Consider the following 16905-nt stretch of genomic DNA (forward strand, 5'->3'; position numbering starts at 1 on the left):
AATACAGTTTGTCAGTTTGCAGGTCCAACAGAAATAGATTTTAGGCCACTTTGAAGGTGAGATACAGGAAAACTATAAGTCCGATCAGTTAGAAAAGTCAGAGCACACTATTCCAGAACAGTCTGAAGGTCTGTACCAAATTTGGTGGATGTAGGAGGAGTCAGAGTGGGAAACTTGGGTCTTGGTTTAGGGATTTTGGTTAAGCCATGAACAAAGTCTGTAGTATGGAGTTCGTAGTATGCTTGCTTTATTAAGACAACATAAACATGTATCGATTGGGTCTTGCTTAAGGAAAAAATCCCAAAAAAACATGATCAACAGTTACAAATCTTCATTAATTATTAATTATTTTACTAATCCGTAACATAATAGAAAATAAAACAGTATTGCAAGACAAATGCTTTGAGAAACTGTGACTTGCTTGTATTAGTTACATTACCATTTACATTGATTTAAAGGGTTTGTTTGTCCAAGAATGCATCATTTACTCACCCTCATGTCGTTCCAAACCGTTTTGACTTTCTTACTTTCATGGAACACAAATGCTTAGAAGAATCTCTGAGCTAAACTTTTCCATGTAATGAAAGTGCACAGTGACCACAGGCTGTCATGCTCCAAACAAAAGGACAAATAAGCACCATAAAAGTAGTCCACGTGACTTGTTCTCTATATTCCAAGTCTTCTGAAGTCAAACAATGGCTTTAAAAGAGTGGCTTGGAGATTCCATGGAAGAAGGCCATACAGGTCTTGAACAACATGAGGGAGAGTGTGACATAATTTTCATTTTCTGGTAAACTATTCCTTTAAATATCTAGTCCATTCTGTTGTCAGTGTTCAGACAGTGAGGAAACTGGAGGAGTCACAAAACTCTACAGTGAACTGATTACTGAACATTACATGCATTAAGCAAAGAGGAATGATTATTGTGCTCATGTGTGGTAGGTTTGTACAAACTAGAAACTAATGGGGAAAAAAGCATGCTTTTAATATATTTTTACAATACTTTTTAACATGCATTTATTTTACATTTTACATGAATCACTGACTTTAGAAATGTTTTATTCTTAATGCTTAATCTGTCCTGAGTTAATCTGAATAGCGCTAGTAGTTGGTCCAATCACTGATAGCAAGCAGTCATCTTTAGATCCTTGAAGTGAGTTCAGATCTTCTCAAAAGTGATCTGTTGACTTCCTCCAGCGAGCGACATCCTGAAAAACAGTCCACAGCAGTATATCACATTTATAGAGTAAATTAAAGCAATATGCCATGAGAGGCTGTGTATTACATAAGGGGATAATGTACTGCACAGTCAAATGATTGTAGCATCTTTTATCATAAAGTCTTGAATCACCCTGTTGTGTTTATTTTGCGTTTTTAGAAGTTTGGCTTCTTTTATTCCTCCACAAAACATCTTAAGAAACGTGGTGCGTGAGATGCTGAAACAATAGCAAGATGCAGCCTTATGGCCAAAGACATCCGTCTTGCACAGGGTTACGTAGAAACAAATATTAAAAACAGCTCCGGAGGACACAAAAAAGCATTCACAGCAGGGTCACATGTGTGTGTTTATCTGCATTTTACATTGGTTTCAAAAACATAGGATTAATTTAACTAGTGAATTTATGTTTTCTCAAACTACTTTGATTTTGTGATGAAAATAGCCTTTGATACTGATATGGCATTAAAAGTATAATAAATAAATAAATAGAAATAAATGCATACTAGTGAAGTTATGCAACTTTTTATGACAGTTCAACATGCTTTTTCTACTTTTTATATAAACAATGTATTTACTTGCTTATTTTTATGGTATTTTTTATGCATGGCACTGAGTGGCTGTTTATTGTTGTACAATAGTAATATGATAAAAGACACCAATATTCAATAAACAATTAAATGTTTTATTATTACCAATTTTTCTCCAAGTAATATGGTTCATTAGCTCTAAATGTAGGCTGTTAACAGTTACCAAGCAACATCACTACTTACCTCAGGTGTGTGTTTATTGGCATTTTACAACGGCTTCATCCAAACAGAATTTAGAGTCAGAAGTGTCTGTTGTATAAGTGAATTTATGCAACCATAATGACAGTTCAGTGTGCTTTCTCTACTTCTTTATTATAAACAGTATGTTTTTTATATTTTTAAAATATATTTAAACATTTTTATTATGTATTTTACATATTTATATTTGAATATATTGTATATTTATACTTTTTATGTTTTAATTTTGTTTTATTTTAAAACACCTGTGCATTTACTCTGATTACTATATTTAATCTGAAACAAACCTTACCTGTAAGCGCTAGTGCAAGGTGTAGTTCCTCTCGTAGTAAATGCAGCACATTGCTGACACCTTTATCGCCCTATAAACAGGAAGAGCAATTTCCTGTCAGATATTATGACCTGCAGTACTTCCTCAAGTATGTTTCCAACATACAGTACACCTCCAGTAATTCTGTATTTACTGTGTCACCTCACAGGCCAGTGCCCACAGGACGGGTCTCCCTACAAAGACAGCTTTAGCCCCCAACGCCAGAGCTTTCAGCACATCTGTGCCTGTGCGTACCCCTCCGTCCAGGAACACTTCCACCTTGCCCTCTACGGCCTCCACGATTTCAGGCAAGGCATCAATCTGCACTGGCATAAACCATCATATTACATGAACAAGTACAACAGTCACCTAGTGGAAAATGTCACTTAATCCCTTAAACTCTTGTGGATTATTGGGCTACCGCCTGCAATTTTTCACACTCAAATTTAAAAGCTCACCATGTGGACTAACTACAAAAAAGTGGTCTCATTTTTCAGAGAACCACCCAAATAAAAAAAGAAAGACTAATTATTCATAAATAATATTGTATGTGTTTATAATCTTATGATAAACAGAACATTTTTGAATATATATATCTTTTTTTTTTTTCTAACTTTGTAAACATGTAATTCTGGTTCTGTTCCCTCAACCTCACTTTCAAAAGACTAATCACAATATACAGATCTGAAATGTAGGTGGCGCTCTACGCATTTTAGCCCTCACAGATTTGCTCGTCCATTGACGTTCAGTCTAATTTTCAGTTCAAGCACCATCCTTGTTATTTCATCGAATATCTCGGCCTCTGAGTGGACTAGAAGCTCACTTTAGGTGTCATTAGAAAGCTGAGATCCTTCCCTTTGCCATGATATAAAAACAATCGTTGATAAAATATTTTATAATGACTTCTTTTGCATGCTTTCCTTCTAAATGGCATATTTTGTTCTGGACATCTAAGTATATAATAAGCAAGCTCACAGACAAGTAAACAATAGCTCATGTTTTAGAGAACTTCCTAAGGTAAAAGCACATATAACTTTTTTTACCTATTTGGGGCAGCAGTTACTGAAGCATAAAAGAGAAGTTACAATAGAGTACAGTAGGAGTATAAAGCTATACATTTATGTAGATTGCATAGCTCAGATTGTGTGGCCTTGGAAGGATTTGATTAGAAATGTTTGCATTCGTATTGAAATCTTTGACTTTCACGGTAAACATGAGCACAGTTTGAGACATTGTCGAGATCTCTTCTGGAGCTCTAGAAGAGACACATGTGAGATTACTAGGGTCTATTTCTCAGGAGAAACATTATAGAAGCAAGAGACTTAAGCAAATGTCTCCTTTTGTCTCAAGGATACACAATTGAGGTATGAAAGCTATCTGATTTGTGATTTTCTTTACATTGGACAGAACTGCTACTTCATCTTTGAAAGTTCCAGAAAGGTCCAGAAGCTACCGTAGATCAATCATAGCACTAATTATATAGCACAAGTGTTGGAGTCTTTATTCAGAGCCATTTTTCACACTACATTTGATGTTCTTCAATTTTGGACTTCTAAGCGCTCTAATTTCAACATAAAAGTTGAGGTTGAGTCCAAACCTTTGTTTGGCCTTCACTTTGGTAAACCAGCGACCGTATTTCAAAGTATCAAAGATGCAATTTGCAACCGCAAAAGATTGCAAAGAGGACTTGAGAGATGGAGGTCTCTTGAGAACAATTATGCCTTGTTTCTTCAATAGACACTTACGGTGGCTGGAACCCCGTCAAGCTGTCGTGCTCCATGGTTTGACACAAGTATTCCATCCACCCCATATTTCAGAGCTTCTTTGGCATCGTCAGCTAAAACAGAGATTCACCATTATGTTCATCACTGTGGTTCTTCTAAAGCATTATCAGCAGTTTTGAGTTGTCTCATTCTATGATAAAAAATAGGAGCTGCAATTTGAAGTCGTAATTTATTTTGGATGGAGAAACATTTCATTTCTGGGACACAATGCTATTTTTCTATCTGCATTTAAGAGGTTTATAGGTAAGCATCACTATAACAATTGCTTGTACTTTGGGTTAGTGCTTTTTTTTTTTTAATTGGTTTGTTCAGCAGACATGAATGCCTCAAATCATGTGTCTTGTTGGTGAGAGATGCATTATCACTTTTCCAAGCATTTAGACTTGTGATATTCACCTGGTAGATTATGAAACATCCAAAAAACCCATAGACTTACATTTAAGGGGGGACACTAACCATATCTAGAGACCAGACTATCATGGAGGCTTTTTTGACTTGGGCCAGTAACTAATCACCTAGCAACCATGCTGAACACCCTGGCAACCATCCACAAAACTCTAGCATCATGGTGGCGACTTTTGCAACAAGTGTAATTGTAAATTTTTCGATGTAATTTAACCTCAAAAGTGTTCTGCACGGAACAGCCTTGAATATGATTAAACTGCGTTTTCCTTTAAACAGAGTCCAAGAGGAGAAGATAGACCTTTTCAAGTTAAATTATGCTTCACACATGAGCTAAAATAACTGATGACGATCCCTAATACCCCATGCCCACCCCCCCTCCACCCCCCCCGACATACATTTCCTGAGTTTTTCAGGAAAGACATTTATATCCATTGCCTGGCGGCGCTAAAGTAAAACAAATGTTTGTGGTCACTACGTTAAAGCTGCTTTTTATTGAAAGAATCTGCTATTTCCAAAGCTAAAAAGACTTTAAAGATAAAAGTTTATCTCAAGACACAAATAACAGTGAGGTTTCAAGACTTTGTCAAGATAACCTTGCCGCAAAGAGTCAACACTTCTGACTGCTTTTCCTTCCGGGAGATAAATGATACATTATCTTTAATTAGCGCTCCCCTGCTGACAGACGGGTCAATTATCTGCTCTGTTTTGATTAGATTATGCAAATTAGTCGTTCTATATCAGCGGACAGTGAGCATTCCAGGCAAGAGATGAGCACAGACTCCTGCAGTCCAGGGTTGGGTAGAATTCTGAATTTACTGGAAGAATTGTCTTGTCTCGTTCTCCGTTCATTTTAATTGAATTGGCCACATCCCACAGGAAGCTGAATTACAATTACAGGAAGAGGAAGTCACCATCAAGACACATGATTTGATGCATTATTCATGTCCACAGAGCAAACCAATATTTTGAAAAAAAAATATTAATCCAAAGTATGAGCAATTGTTACAGCATTTAAAATGCAGACAGGAAAATAGCATGCCCATTTCCACCACATAAAAAAAATAAATAAATAAATAAAATTTGGTAAATCAAAATTTTGAGATAAAAGTTGAAATTATGAGACGCTAAGTCAAAATAATGAGATTCTAAATCTTAATTATGAAATACTAAATCATAATCATTAGATGTTTATTATCTCATAATTTTTGTCTTTATATCTCATAATTATGATTTAGCATCTCATAAATATGACTTATAGTTATTAGATAAAAAGTCATAATTATGAAAAACGATGTCAAAATTATGAGGCAAAAAGTCAATGCTAAATCATAATTTTGAGATACCCAGTTCATTATTATGAGTTACTGAATCATAATTATAAAATATAAAATCATAATTATGAGATTACTTTTTATCTCAAATTTTGACTTTTTATATTATAATGACTTTTTATAACAAAATTTTGAATTTTTAATCTCATAAAAAGATAAAAAGTTGAAATTATGAGATGCTAAGTCACAATGTAAAGAGAGCACACGTCTGAGATGGCATGAGGGTGAGTAAATTATAAGAGAATTATTTAAAGTATTTTTTTTGGGTGAACTATCATTTTAGCATGCATATTATTAAGATTTTGTGGCTTTACTTTGAAACAGTGTGTATTTTAATGGTTACGGATTGGCCCCATTCACTTCTGTTGTAAGTGTCCCACTGTAGCCCAGATTTTTGCTTTATTTTTATTTTTTTTTAAGAAAACGAGGGATGAGTCAAAGTTAATTTCATGGTAATCAAAATTGTGCCACAAATGCTGTCAATTGAGATTAACTTGTATTGAACCCGGAATATTCCTTAAAAAAAAAAATATATATATATATTCCAATCCAGTTCTGCATTCTGTTGTTTTGCCACCTCTGTTCAAACTCAGTTCACATTCAGGAATCTAAAGAGCATTCTCAATGCAGTTCTGAGCACTCACTTACCTCTCAAAACCCCTTTGACCACCACGGGCAGAGAAGTCATTCTTTTTAGCCAAGCGATGTCCTCCCATTTCACTGTGGGATCTATCGCCTGAGTCACGTAGACCGCTAGGCCGCTGTCCTCACCATAACCCTCTTTTGAGGAGAACGCTAAATCAGGGGATACAAAATTGGCCATCCTGGGAAACACGAGAGTGCAAAATGGAATTAGTCCTGTGAGTGTTGTTTTTGGTCACTGTATGAAAGCAGAACTGGGGTTTTATCCAAACACCGGAGTCCCGCTCAATGGCAACTTGTTGCTGTGGGCGCACTTTGATTTGCAGCGGCCGAGCGAAAGATCTCCGGGAGAGTTGAGCTGAAGTTCATAGTGTGTCACTGTTGATGGAAACGGAGGCACTTGCACTGAAATATACGGTCGAGAGGTGGTGCTTTTTCTGATTTCAGATTTCTAATCGCCGTAATTCACCTCGTGGGATTCGGAGCAGGAAGGTTTTACTTTCATGAGGGCTTTTTTATAGTCGGTAGGCTGTTGGCACATCTGAAGAACTGCTGATATCTGAACGTTTCCTCACATAAAAAGTATAATGTAGCGAGTGTTGACTGAGGGAAAGCGGTTAATATTAATCCCCAGAAGCGGTGTGATCTACTGTATGGTTTCCTGGTTTAAGACAGAGATTTCTGTCTCCATAAATACATAAAGCAAGGTTTGGCTTTCAAGGGACAACAAAACTGTAAAATAATTCATGAATGGGGGGAAACTCACAAGAATTATATCATATAGCTTATCATATTTCATTCAGTCAATCATGACTATGCAGCATCTTTTTTCACGGTTTTTAAAAGTGTAAACAAAAGGAGTTGCTTGATTGAAGATGATATTGAAAGTTTAACTTATCTTTTTGAAGAAAATGTGAGTGGTGTTTGCCCATGCAAAACTCACTACCGGCAATGCTGGGGTGTTGTAAGTGTTTGCAAAAGCATTGGTATGCAGTTGCTAAGGTATTCTGAGTGGTGGCTAGGCTGTAACTATGGGGTTCCATGGGTGATCTAGGGCATTGCTATGTCGTTGATATGGTCACCATTGACTTTAATTGCATCTTTTTTACTGTTCAGTGAAAGGTAATGGTGACCGACACTGTCAGTCTGTCTAAGATCTTATTTCATGTTCCATAGAAGAAAGTCATACAGGTTTGGAACAACATGATGGCAAGTAAAATATGACAGAATTTTCATTTTTTTAGTGAACTATCCCTTTAAGAATATGTTTTATTTGATGTATGCAACTGCTAAAGATGTGATTAGAATAGAATCACCATTTGCAGATTGCAAAAATTATATACTAAAGTTTCTAAATATATATTCTGATTTCAAATCTGATAAGAATTCACACAGTGTCTATGAGGACACATTCACACACAAACACATCCACTTGTGACTGTAAAGCATGCTCTTGGCACACGCATACGTCACGTGGTTGTCTCAGTTTTTACCTCAAATGAGAGGGCAGCTTAAATCGGTTGCGCACGTCATCACGTCGCCTGCCAAGATAAGGTGTGTCCACTGTGACAAAGATACCCTTATACCCAGCGTCCTCTGCTCTCCTGACCAGCAACTGAGTCAGTGCCCGGTCTTTATAAATGTACAGCTGCATCCAGCGCACGACTCCAGGTGCGGAGGCTGCTACTTCCTCTATGGTGGATGTCGCCCATGAACTCAACATCATACCTGTGTCAGCGGACAGGCAAGCTATATACAGATAGATAGACAGACAGACAGACAAACAGACAGACAGGTAGTTAGATAGACAGGAAGACAGACAGACAGACATAGAGATAGACAAACAGACACATGGATAAACAGACAGACAGACAGAGAGATGGATAGAGAAACAGACAGATGGACGGATAGAGACAGACAGGTAGACAGACAGACAGAAAAACAGACAGATATATAGACAGATGGATAGACGGACAGACAGACAGACAGACAGAGAGATAGACAAACAGACAGATGAACAGATGGATAGAGAAACAGACAGACGGACGGACGGATAGAGAGACAGACAGACAGACAGACAGACAGACATACAGAGAGACAGACAAACAAATGGATAGATAGACAGACAGACAGATGGACAGACAGACAGATAGATAGACAGATGAATAGAGAGACAGATGGACATACAGATAGACAGATAAACAGACAGACAGATGGACAGAGAGACAGATGGACAGACAGATAGATAGATAAACAGACAGATGAATAGAGAGACAGACAGACATACAGACGGATAGAGAGAAAAACAGACAGAGATACACAGACGGACAGATAGATTGACAGACAGAGACACAGACATATAGAGAGACATACAGACAAACAGATGGATAGAGAGACAGAAAAACAGACAGACAGATAGAGAGACAGACAGAAAAACAGACAGATATATATAGACAGATGGATAGACAGACAGACAAACAGAGAGGCAGACGAACAGACAGACAGACAGACAGACAGATAGATAGACAGGAAGACAGACAGACAGACAGACAGACAGAGAGATAGATAGACAAACAGACAGACAAACAGACAGATGGATAGAGAAACAGACAGACGAACAGATAGAGAGACAGACAGGTAGACAGAGAGACAGACAGACAGAAAAACAGACAGACAGACAGATAAACAGACATACAGAGAGACAGACAAACAGATAGATAGATAGACAGACAGACAGATGAACAGACAGACAGATAGATAAACAGACAGATGAATAGAGAGACAGATGGATAGAGAGACAGACAGACATACAGACGGACAGAGAGAAAGACAGATAGAGATACACAGATGGACAGATAGATTGACAGACAGACACATAGACAGAGAGACAGACATACAGACAAACAGATGGATAGAGAAACAGACAGACGGATGGATAGAGAGACAGACAGGTAGAGAGACAGACAGAAAAACAGACAGATATATAGACAGATGGATAGACAGACAGACAAACAGAGAGGCAGACGAACAGACAGACAGACAGACAGACAGATAGATAGACAGGAAGACAGACAGGAAGACAGACAGACAGAGAGATAGATAGACAAACAGACAGACAAACAGACAGATGGATAGAGAAACAGACAGACGAACAGATAGAGAGACAGACAGGTAGACAGAGAGACAGACAGACAGAAAAACAGACAGACAGACAGATAAACAGACATACAGAGAGACAGACAAACAGATAGATAGATAGACAGACAGACAGATGAACAGACAGACAGATAGATAAACAGACAGATGAATAGAGAGACAGATGGATAGAGAGACAGACAGACATACAGACGGACAGAGAGAAAGACAGATAGAGATACACAGATGGACAGATAGATTGACAGACAGACACATAGACAGAGAGACAGACATACAGACAAACAGATGGATAGAGAAACAGACAGACGGATGGATAGAGAGACAGACAGGTAGAGAGACAGACAGAAAAACAGACAGATATATAGACAGATGGATAGACATACAGACAAACAGAGAGGCAGACGAACAGACAGACAGACAGACAGACAGGTAGTTAGATACACAGATAAATAGACAGGAAGACAGACAGACAGACAAACAGAGAGATAGATAGACAAACAGACAGAGGAACAGACAGATGGATAGAGAAACAGACAGATGGACGGATAGAGAGACAGACAGGTAGACAGAAAGACAGACAGACAGAAAAACAGACAGATATATAGACAGATGGATAGACATACAGACAAACAGATAGACAGACAGACAGATAAACAGACATACAGAGAGACAGACAGACAGATGGACAGAGAGACAGACAGACAGATGGACAGACAGACAGATAGATAAACAGACAGATGAATAGAGAGACAGATGGATTTACAGATAGACAGATAAAGACAGACAGATAAAGAGACAGACAGACAGATAAACAGACAGACAGATGGATAGAGAGACAGAAAAACAGACAGACAAATAGACACATTCAGTCAAGTGCAGTGTTGGGAGGGTTACTTTTCAAATGTATCTCACTACAGATTACACAATACATGCTGTAAAATGTCATTTGTAATATATTAGATTACTCAAAGTCAGTAACGTAATCTCAATACTTTGGATTACTTCTTCAGATCAGATTTTTTTTTCACTTGTTTTGACTATAAACAAGTTCATATATTTAATAAATGTGAAAAAAATCTACCAGTACAGGAAGACATAATACACATATTAAAAATATATTCTCTGAAAAAAGCCTACAAAAATATTATGCAGTGTTGCTTTTAAAATAAGATAAATGTATCTTGTTTAAAAGTATTTGTATATATTTTTACAGGAAAACAAAACAAAAATTCTCATCAAGAATAAGATTTGGTCTCACTTTATATGAAATGTCTTTAACTTCTATATTCTAACATTAAATGCATACAATACAATGTACTTATTGTGTAACTGCGCGTTTTTCTGCAAATTTCTCACAAGTATCTTGTGTTATGGTATTTTGGTGGAAACTATGTTATGATGATATTTGTAACAGTTATATGAGAGTGATTACACTCCTAATTGCTTATGCCTCAAAAGTATAGAAAATGGCTATTATTCCCCACAAACTTTGCTTTTGTGACCAGGACAGTGATATTTTAAAATGTACCTATTTTCCAGAACATTCCAGATAGATTCAGTGCTGGGTAAACTTGGAGTAACTTCTAGAACTTTCCAGTAATATAAATAGTAGTATAAATACAGGGGCCTTAAGCCCACCAGTTCAGTTTAGTTCCAGCTGCCTAAGTGGATATATATCAAGACCTTGCTGGACACCTTGAAGTATGATGAGTACGGCTGGAAGGTCATAGGAGACTTCAAAATGGTGGCATTCCTGATGGGTCTCCAAGGCGGTTTTACCAAGTTTCCCTGCTATCTTTGCCTTTGGGACAGCAGGGACACCAAGGCGCACTACCACAGGCGGGACTGGCCACAGTGGACCGAGTTCTCTGTGGGGAGGAACAACGTCAAGTGGGAGCCACTGGTGGACCCCCGGAAGGTGCTGATGCCACCATTGCACATCAAATTGGGCCTTATGAAACAATTTGTACCTTCAAGATTTCTTCCCTAAGCTGTCTGAGGCAAAGGTCAAAGCCGGTGTCTTCGTCAAACCACAGATAAAGAAGGATTTTGGATTCATATGTTGTTTTTTTCTGACTTTATGTGAACGAAAAGACACAAATTCGCCCGTTTTCTCATTGGAAATAGGTACATTTTAAAATATCACTGTCCTGGTCACAAAAGCAAAGTTTGTGGGGAATAATAGCCATTTTCTATACTTTTGAGGCATAAGCAATCTGGAAATAACACTTACTACCCAGGAACAAAAATTGTGTTACATAGTGTTATGAGCAGGGGTGACTGTAAAATGCAGGAAAGGCTTATGGCGCCACCATGTGGTTGTTTATGGTAATTATTTACTTAGTTACACATAAATGTGAAGCCTCTAACTGTGGAATAATCTTTTGATGTCTGACCTCTAGCAGTGGCTGTTTCTCCATCAGGATGAGCCATCCGCTGCATGGCAGTAGCCGCCACACAGATGGGCATACTGACTCTCTGTCCCAGAACTGTACAGGACATGTCCACTGTGGACACATCTCTGAGCACACGAGGGTAAATGCACCACCTACAGGACACAGCAGGGAGAAATTATATTCAGAAATTGCTAAAGTAACTGTTGTGCAATCTTATGGTACTTCCATTATATAGTTGACCCTCACCTAAATGTATACCAGTGTGGTTTGATTGTGTCCACATACAGTGTTTACATATAGCAAAAAAATATCAATTTTAGTTTTTACAATAGAATTCACAAAAAATATCATAATTTAAGACCGTTTTGTAGTAGGTGTTAGAAATTAACGTGGATAGCCACTACTAGAGACTGCTGAGATATAACCCCTGTGACAACTAGCCCCAGTCTCCTCTATATCCACATCTGTTCTATGTTTCTACATACATTTATTGTTAATGTAAATTTCTCTGTGGCCTGTTGTACAATATAGTCATATGATCATATCCTGGATGGTCCTTTAGACAGTCCATTTATGAGTTCATAATTATGTTAATTTTGTGACTCAAGTGACCACAGCTCACTAAACTTTTCATAATGGATACGTGTGACCTCGAAGGATGTCATGTTGCACATTTCTCTAAAATGTGTATGAATATATGACTAATATAGCAATATTCATCAGGGTAATTTTAGTCTCTCCTCTGCTGACTTTACTGTAAGCTCTTCTGCTGGCGTGTTCATACACCCACATGAGCGCTCGAGGCCAAGATAAATGTACATAATTATAACTCACCATAACTGACCCCAAATAACCCAAGAGTCTACAATTAGGGCAAAAACATTTAGAAGAAGAGTCATTTTTGTCAACATTATGATAGTTTGATATTAACAAAAAAATACAGTATTACGATAATGAGAATTTAATCAGAATCATCTTTGAAAATAATGACCATTACAAAAAATTGCAATAATGCATTAGAGAATATGAAAATCTACCTTACATATATTACCATGTATTATTTTCACATACCTTGAGAACGCGGCTACATTATCTCTTAGAGTCTGCTGCTCATCTGCTCCAGAGAAATAATAATCGAAAACTGACTTTGGTAATAGTCTTTTAGCTTGGAGTTCATAATCTACGACACACACGAGCTTGTCTGACATGTTTCCACTGATGTGACTCAAAGCCACTTCAAGCTGCTGGATTTCACAAAGATCATACAGCCACTTATAAATAATTAACTCGTGAAGTTAACTTTCTGGAGTTTTTCTACTAATGTTTATCCAGTGACGGTCCCTTTGGCCCCTGACACAGCTGTAGTGAGGGACTCATACATATGTGAAACAACCTACACAGAACTGAGTAAAAATCAATACGGTCTGTACGTAATGTGCACTTAAAGTGTTTTATTTTATATTCAAATGGCACATAATAAAGGAGCACATCTGTGTGGTCAAGTTGGTGATTAGAATAGCAGATTTTATTTATTCTGTTCTGTGTGTGTTTTATGGGTGAATCTTGCAAAAACATGTCCATGTCACTTTTCAACTCAAAAATCAAAAGATGGAAACACATAATATTTTGCCTATTTAATCATTTTTATTTTCAAACCACTGTGTTTGAATGTTGTACTTTTGAGTTGTTTGTAATTCAACTAAAATAGATTTTCATTAGTGTACTACAGTAATATTTTATTTTATTTTTTTTTTTTTTTGCTAAATCACAGTAAAAAGTATTGTAGTACATATTGATACATAAATACTTTACAATTTAAATAATAAATTTTTTATTTCTCACATTATAGTAATGAAAATAATATATATATATATATATATATATATATATATATATATATATATATATATATATATATATATATATATATATATATAATTAATATATACAATACAAAAACAAAAAAACAATTATGGCACTAAAAATAGGCTTTGTTTTCTTAAAGTACATTTTTATTTTTTATTTTTTTTATTTTGATTTTGGGGTGAAATATGACCTGGGTATATTGGCATAAATAAAATAAAGGCGATTTTTAGAATCATTCTTGTTTTCGATTCAATTCTAATTACTGTAATGCGTTTGGACATTGTACTTCTGGAGTTGTTTGTAATTCTCTTTATTGTCAGTTGAGATTCTCTTTATATTTCCATTACTGTAATACAGTATTTTTTTTTTATTTTTTTTTTTTACTATATCACAGTAAAAATACCGAAGTGCAATTTTTGCTATTTAAATTCGTCAGGTCACATTTCTCAAAAAATCAAAAGATGGAAACAATTTCTATTTTGCTTAAATATAATGAAACCTATTTAATCATTCTAACTTTTAAATTGCGATTCTCTTTAGATTTTTTGATTAAAGATTTTTAGATATCTCTTTAAATATTTAGATCTCTTTAGATTAAAGATATACAGCTTTGATATACAAATACTTTACAATTTAAGAAACATAATTATATTTTTCACATTACAGTAATGAGAATATATTTGCATTAAGTTTGGGGTGAAAATGGGCTTAATCGTCTTAAAAATAATGTCACAATGCAGAAAATCTAAATGGTCCAAAATAGGCTTTGTTTTCTTTATGCAAAAATAATTTACTCCATAACATAACATAACATAACATAACGTACCATGACGTAACATGATATACCATGACATGACTATACCATACCATACCATGACCATAACGTAACATGACGTACCATGACGTAACATGACATACCATACCATAACATACCATAAAGTAACATGACGTAACATGACGTACCATGACGTACCATACCGTGACATGACGTAACATGATGTACCATGACATACCATAACATACCATACCATACCATAACATACCATAAAATAATGTAACGTAACATGACATACCATACCATAACATACCATACCATGACATACCATACCATAACGTAACATGTCATAACATAAGGTAATGTTACATGACATACCATGACATAACATACCATGACATGACATGACCATACCATATACCATACCATAAAATACCATACCATACCATAACATACCATAACATAACATAACATAACATACCATGATGTACCATGACATACCATGACATACCATTACATACCATACCATACACATACCATACCATACCATACCATACCATAACATTACATAAAATAACATAACATAACGTACCATGACGTAACATGACATACCATTACATACCATTACATAACGTGCCATAACATGCTATACCATACCATACCATACCATGACATTACATAAAATAACATAACATAATGTACCATGGATGTAACATGACATACCATGACATGCCATTACATACCATTACATAACATACCATACTATAACATATGACATACCATACCATACCATGACATACCATGACATCCCATACCATACCATACCATACCATAACATAACATAACAAACCATAACATACCATGACATAACATACCATACCATAACATTACATAAAATAACATAACATAACGTACCATGACATACCATTACATGACATACCATTACCATAACATACCATACCATGACCATACCATGACATACCATACCATACCGTGACATGACGTACCATGACATACCATGACATACCATGACATACAATACCATACCATAACTTACCATAAAATAATATAACGTAACATGACATACCATACCATACCATACCATAACATACCATACCATGACATACCATGAATACCATACCATAACGTAACATGACATAACATAACGTAACGTAACATGACATACCATACCATGAAATGACATGACATACCATACCATAAAATACCATACCATACCATAACATTACATAATGTACCATGACGTAACATGACATACCATGACATACCATGACATAACATACCATACCATACCATGACATAACATACCATAGCACAACACAACAATATTTATTTTATCTTTTGATTTTAGGGTGAAATATGACCTGGGCATGTTCTTGACAGGTTTGGTGAGATTCAGTCTTATAATATACAGTATGTGAGTTTTAACCACTGCAGTATTTTCTCCTCCAGCACAAACTTCTCTCTCTCTCTCTCTGTGTAGGTTGTTCATATTGCTGATGTAGTTTAGATCTCTCTTCTCTCTTCCTCCACTGCAGCTTTATATAACTGTTGCAGTGCAGTGACTGTGAGTTCAGTTCACAGCTGCAGCTTCACATAAGAGCAAAGGACTCATTTACTAATATATTTTCAATATTATTATTATTGTTGTTTGCCACGGCAATTATTACCATAACTATTGCCCAATCTTAGGGTTGGGGATTTGAACAAACACCTAAAACCATTCCTGCAATATTTGTGCTACAGACATTGTTTTGGATTGCCATGCAATAGCTCTATCAACCCCTTATGAAAAGTTACTATGGTTTTACTACAACAGTAGTAACTGTAATTCAAATGTAGTATTTGTTGTTAAACTGTAGAAACCACAAAATTTACCATGGTTTTACTACAGTATCAATATTTTAATCATAACATTTGTAGTTAAAACAGGAAAACCAAAACTACAGTAATAAAAATCCAAAGTTACTACAGTTTTACTACAGTAATCCATGTTTTTTGTTATTGTTTTTTTATAATAGTTTCTGTAAAATAAATAAAATAAAAGAATGTCCTTCCGAAAATTAACCATGTAGTAAAACGGCAAGATTTTTGGTAGTAAAATGTTTAAAAAATATGTATGGTACATGTACCACAAATTGAATCACAAACAAAACTATAGTAACCATGTTTGTTTGATTTTTATTACTAGTTTTGGTTTTCCTGCAGTTTTACTATG

General features: G+C 35.8%; 1 protein-coding gene across 2 annotated transcripts; it reads right to left on the reverse strand.

Moving 5' to 3' along the window:
* Nucleotides 1–225: 225 nt before the first annotated feature.
* On the reverse strand, nucleotides 226–13263 carry LOC127455231 (2-Hydroxyacid oxidase 1-like). Of its 2 annotated transcripts, none has more exons than XM_051722938.1 (8): nucleotides 13100–13263; nucleotides 12029–12180; nucleotides 7970–8225; nucleotides 6483–6658; nucleotides 4060–4151; nucleotides 2477–2635; nucleotides 2297–2366; nucleotides 226–1208 (listed from the first exon to the last, which is right to left on the reverse strand). In XM_051722938.1, the coding sequence occupies exons 1-8, from the start codon at nucleotides 13234–13236 to the stop codon at nucleotides 1141–1143; spliced, it is 1110 nt and encodes a 369-aa protein (XP_051578898.1). In that variant the 5' UTR covers nucleotides 13237–13263; the 3' UTR covers nucleotides 226–1140. The 2 variants fall into 2 exon arrangements, with proteins under 2 accessions (XP_051578898.1, XP_051578899.1); XM_051722939.1 differs by having other exon boundaries at nucleotides 2469–2635.
* Between the last annotated feature and the right edge of the window lie 3642 nt (nucleotides 13264–16905).

Source organism: Myxocyprinus asiaticus, chromosome 17 (genome assembly GCF_019703515.2).
Source record: "Myxocyprinus asiaticus isolate MX2 ecotype Aquarium Trade chromosome 17, UBuf_Myxa_2, whole genome shotgun sequence".
Taxonomy (NCBI): domain Eukaryota; kingdom Metazoa; phylum Chordata; class Actinopteri; order Cypriniformes; family Catostomidae; genus Myxocyprinus; species Myxocyprinus asiaticus.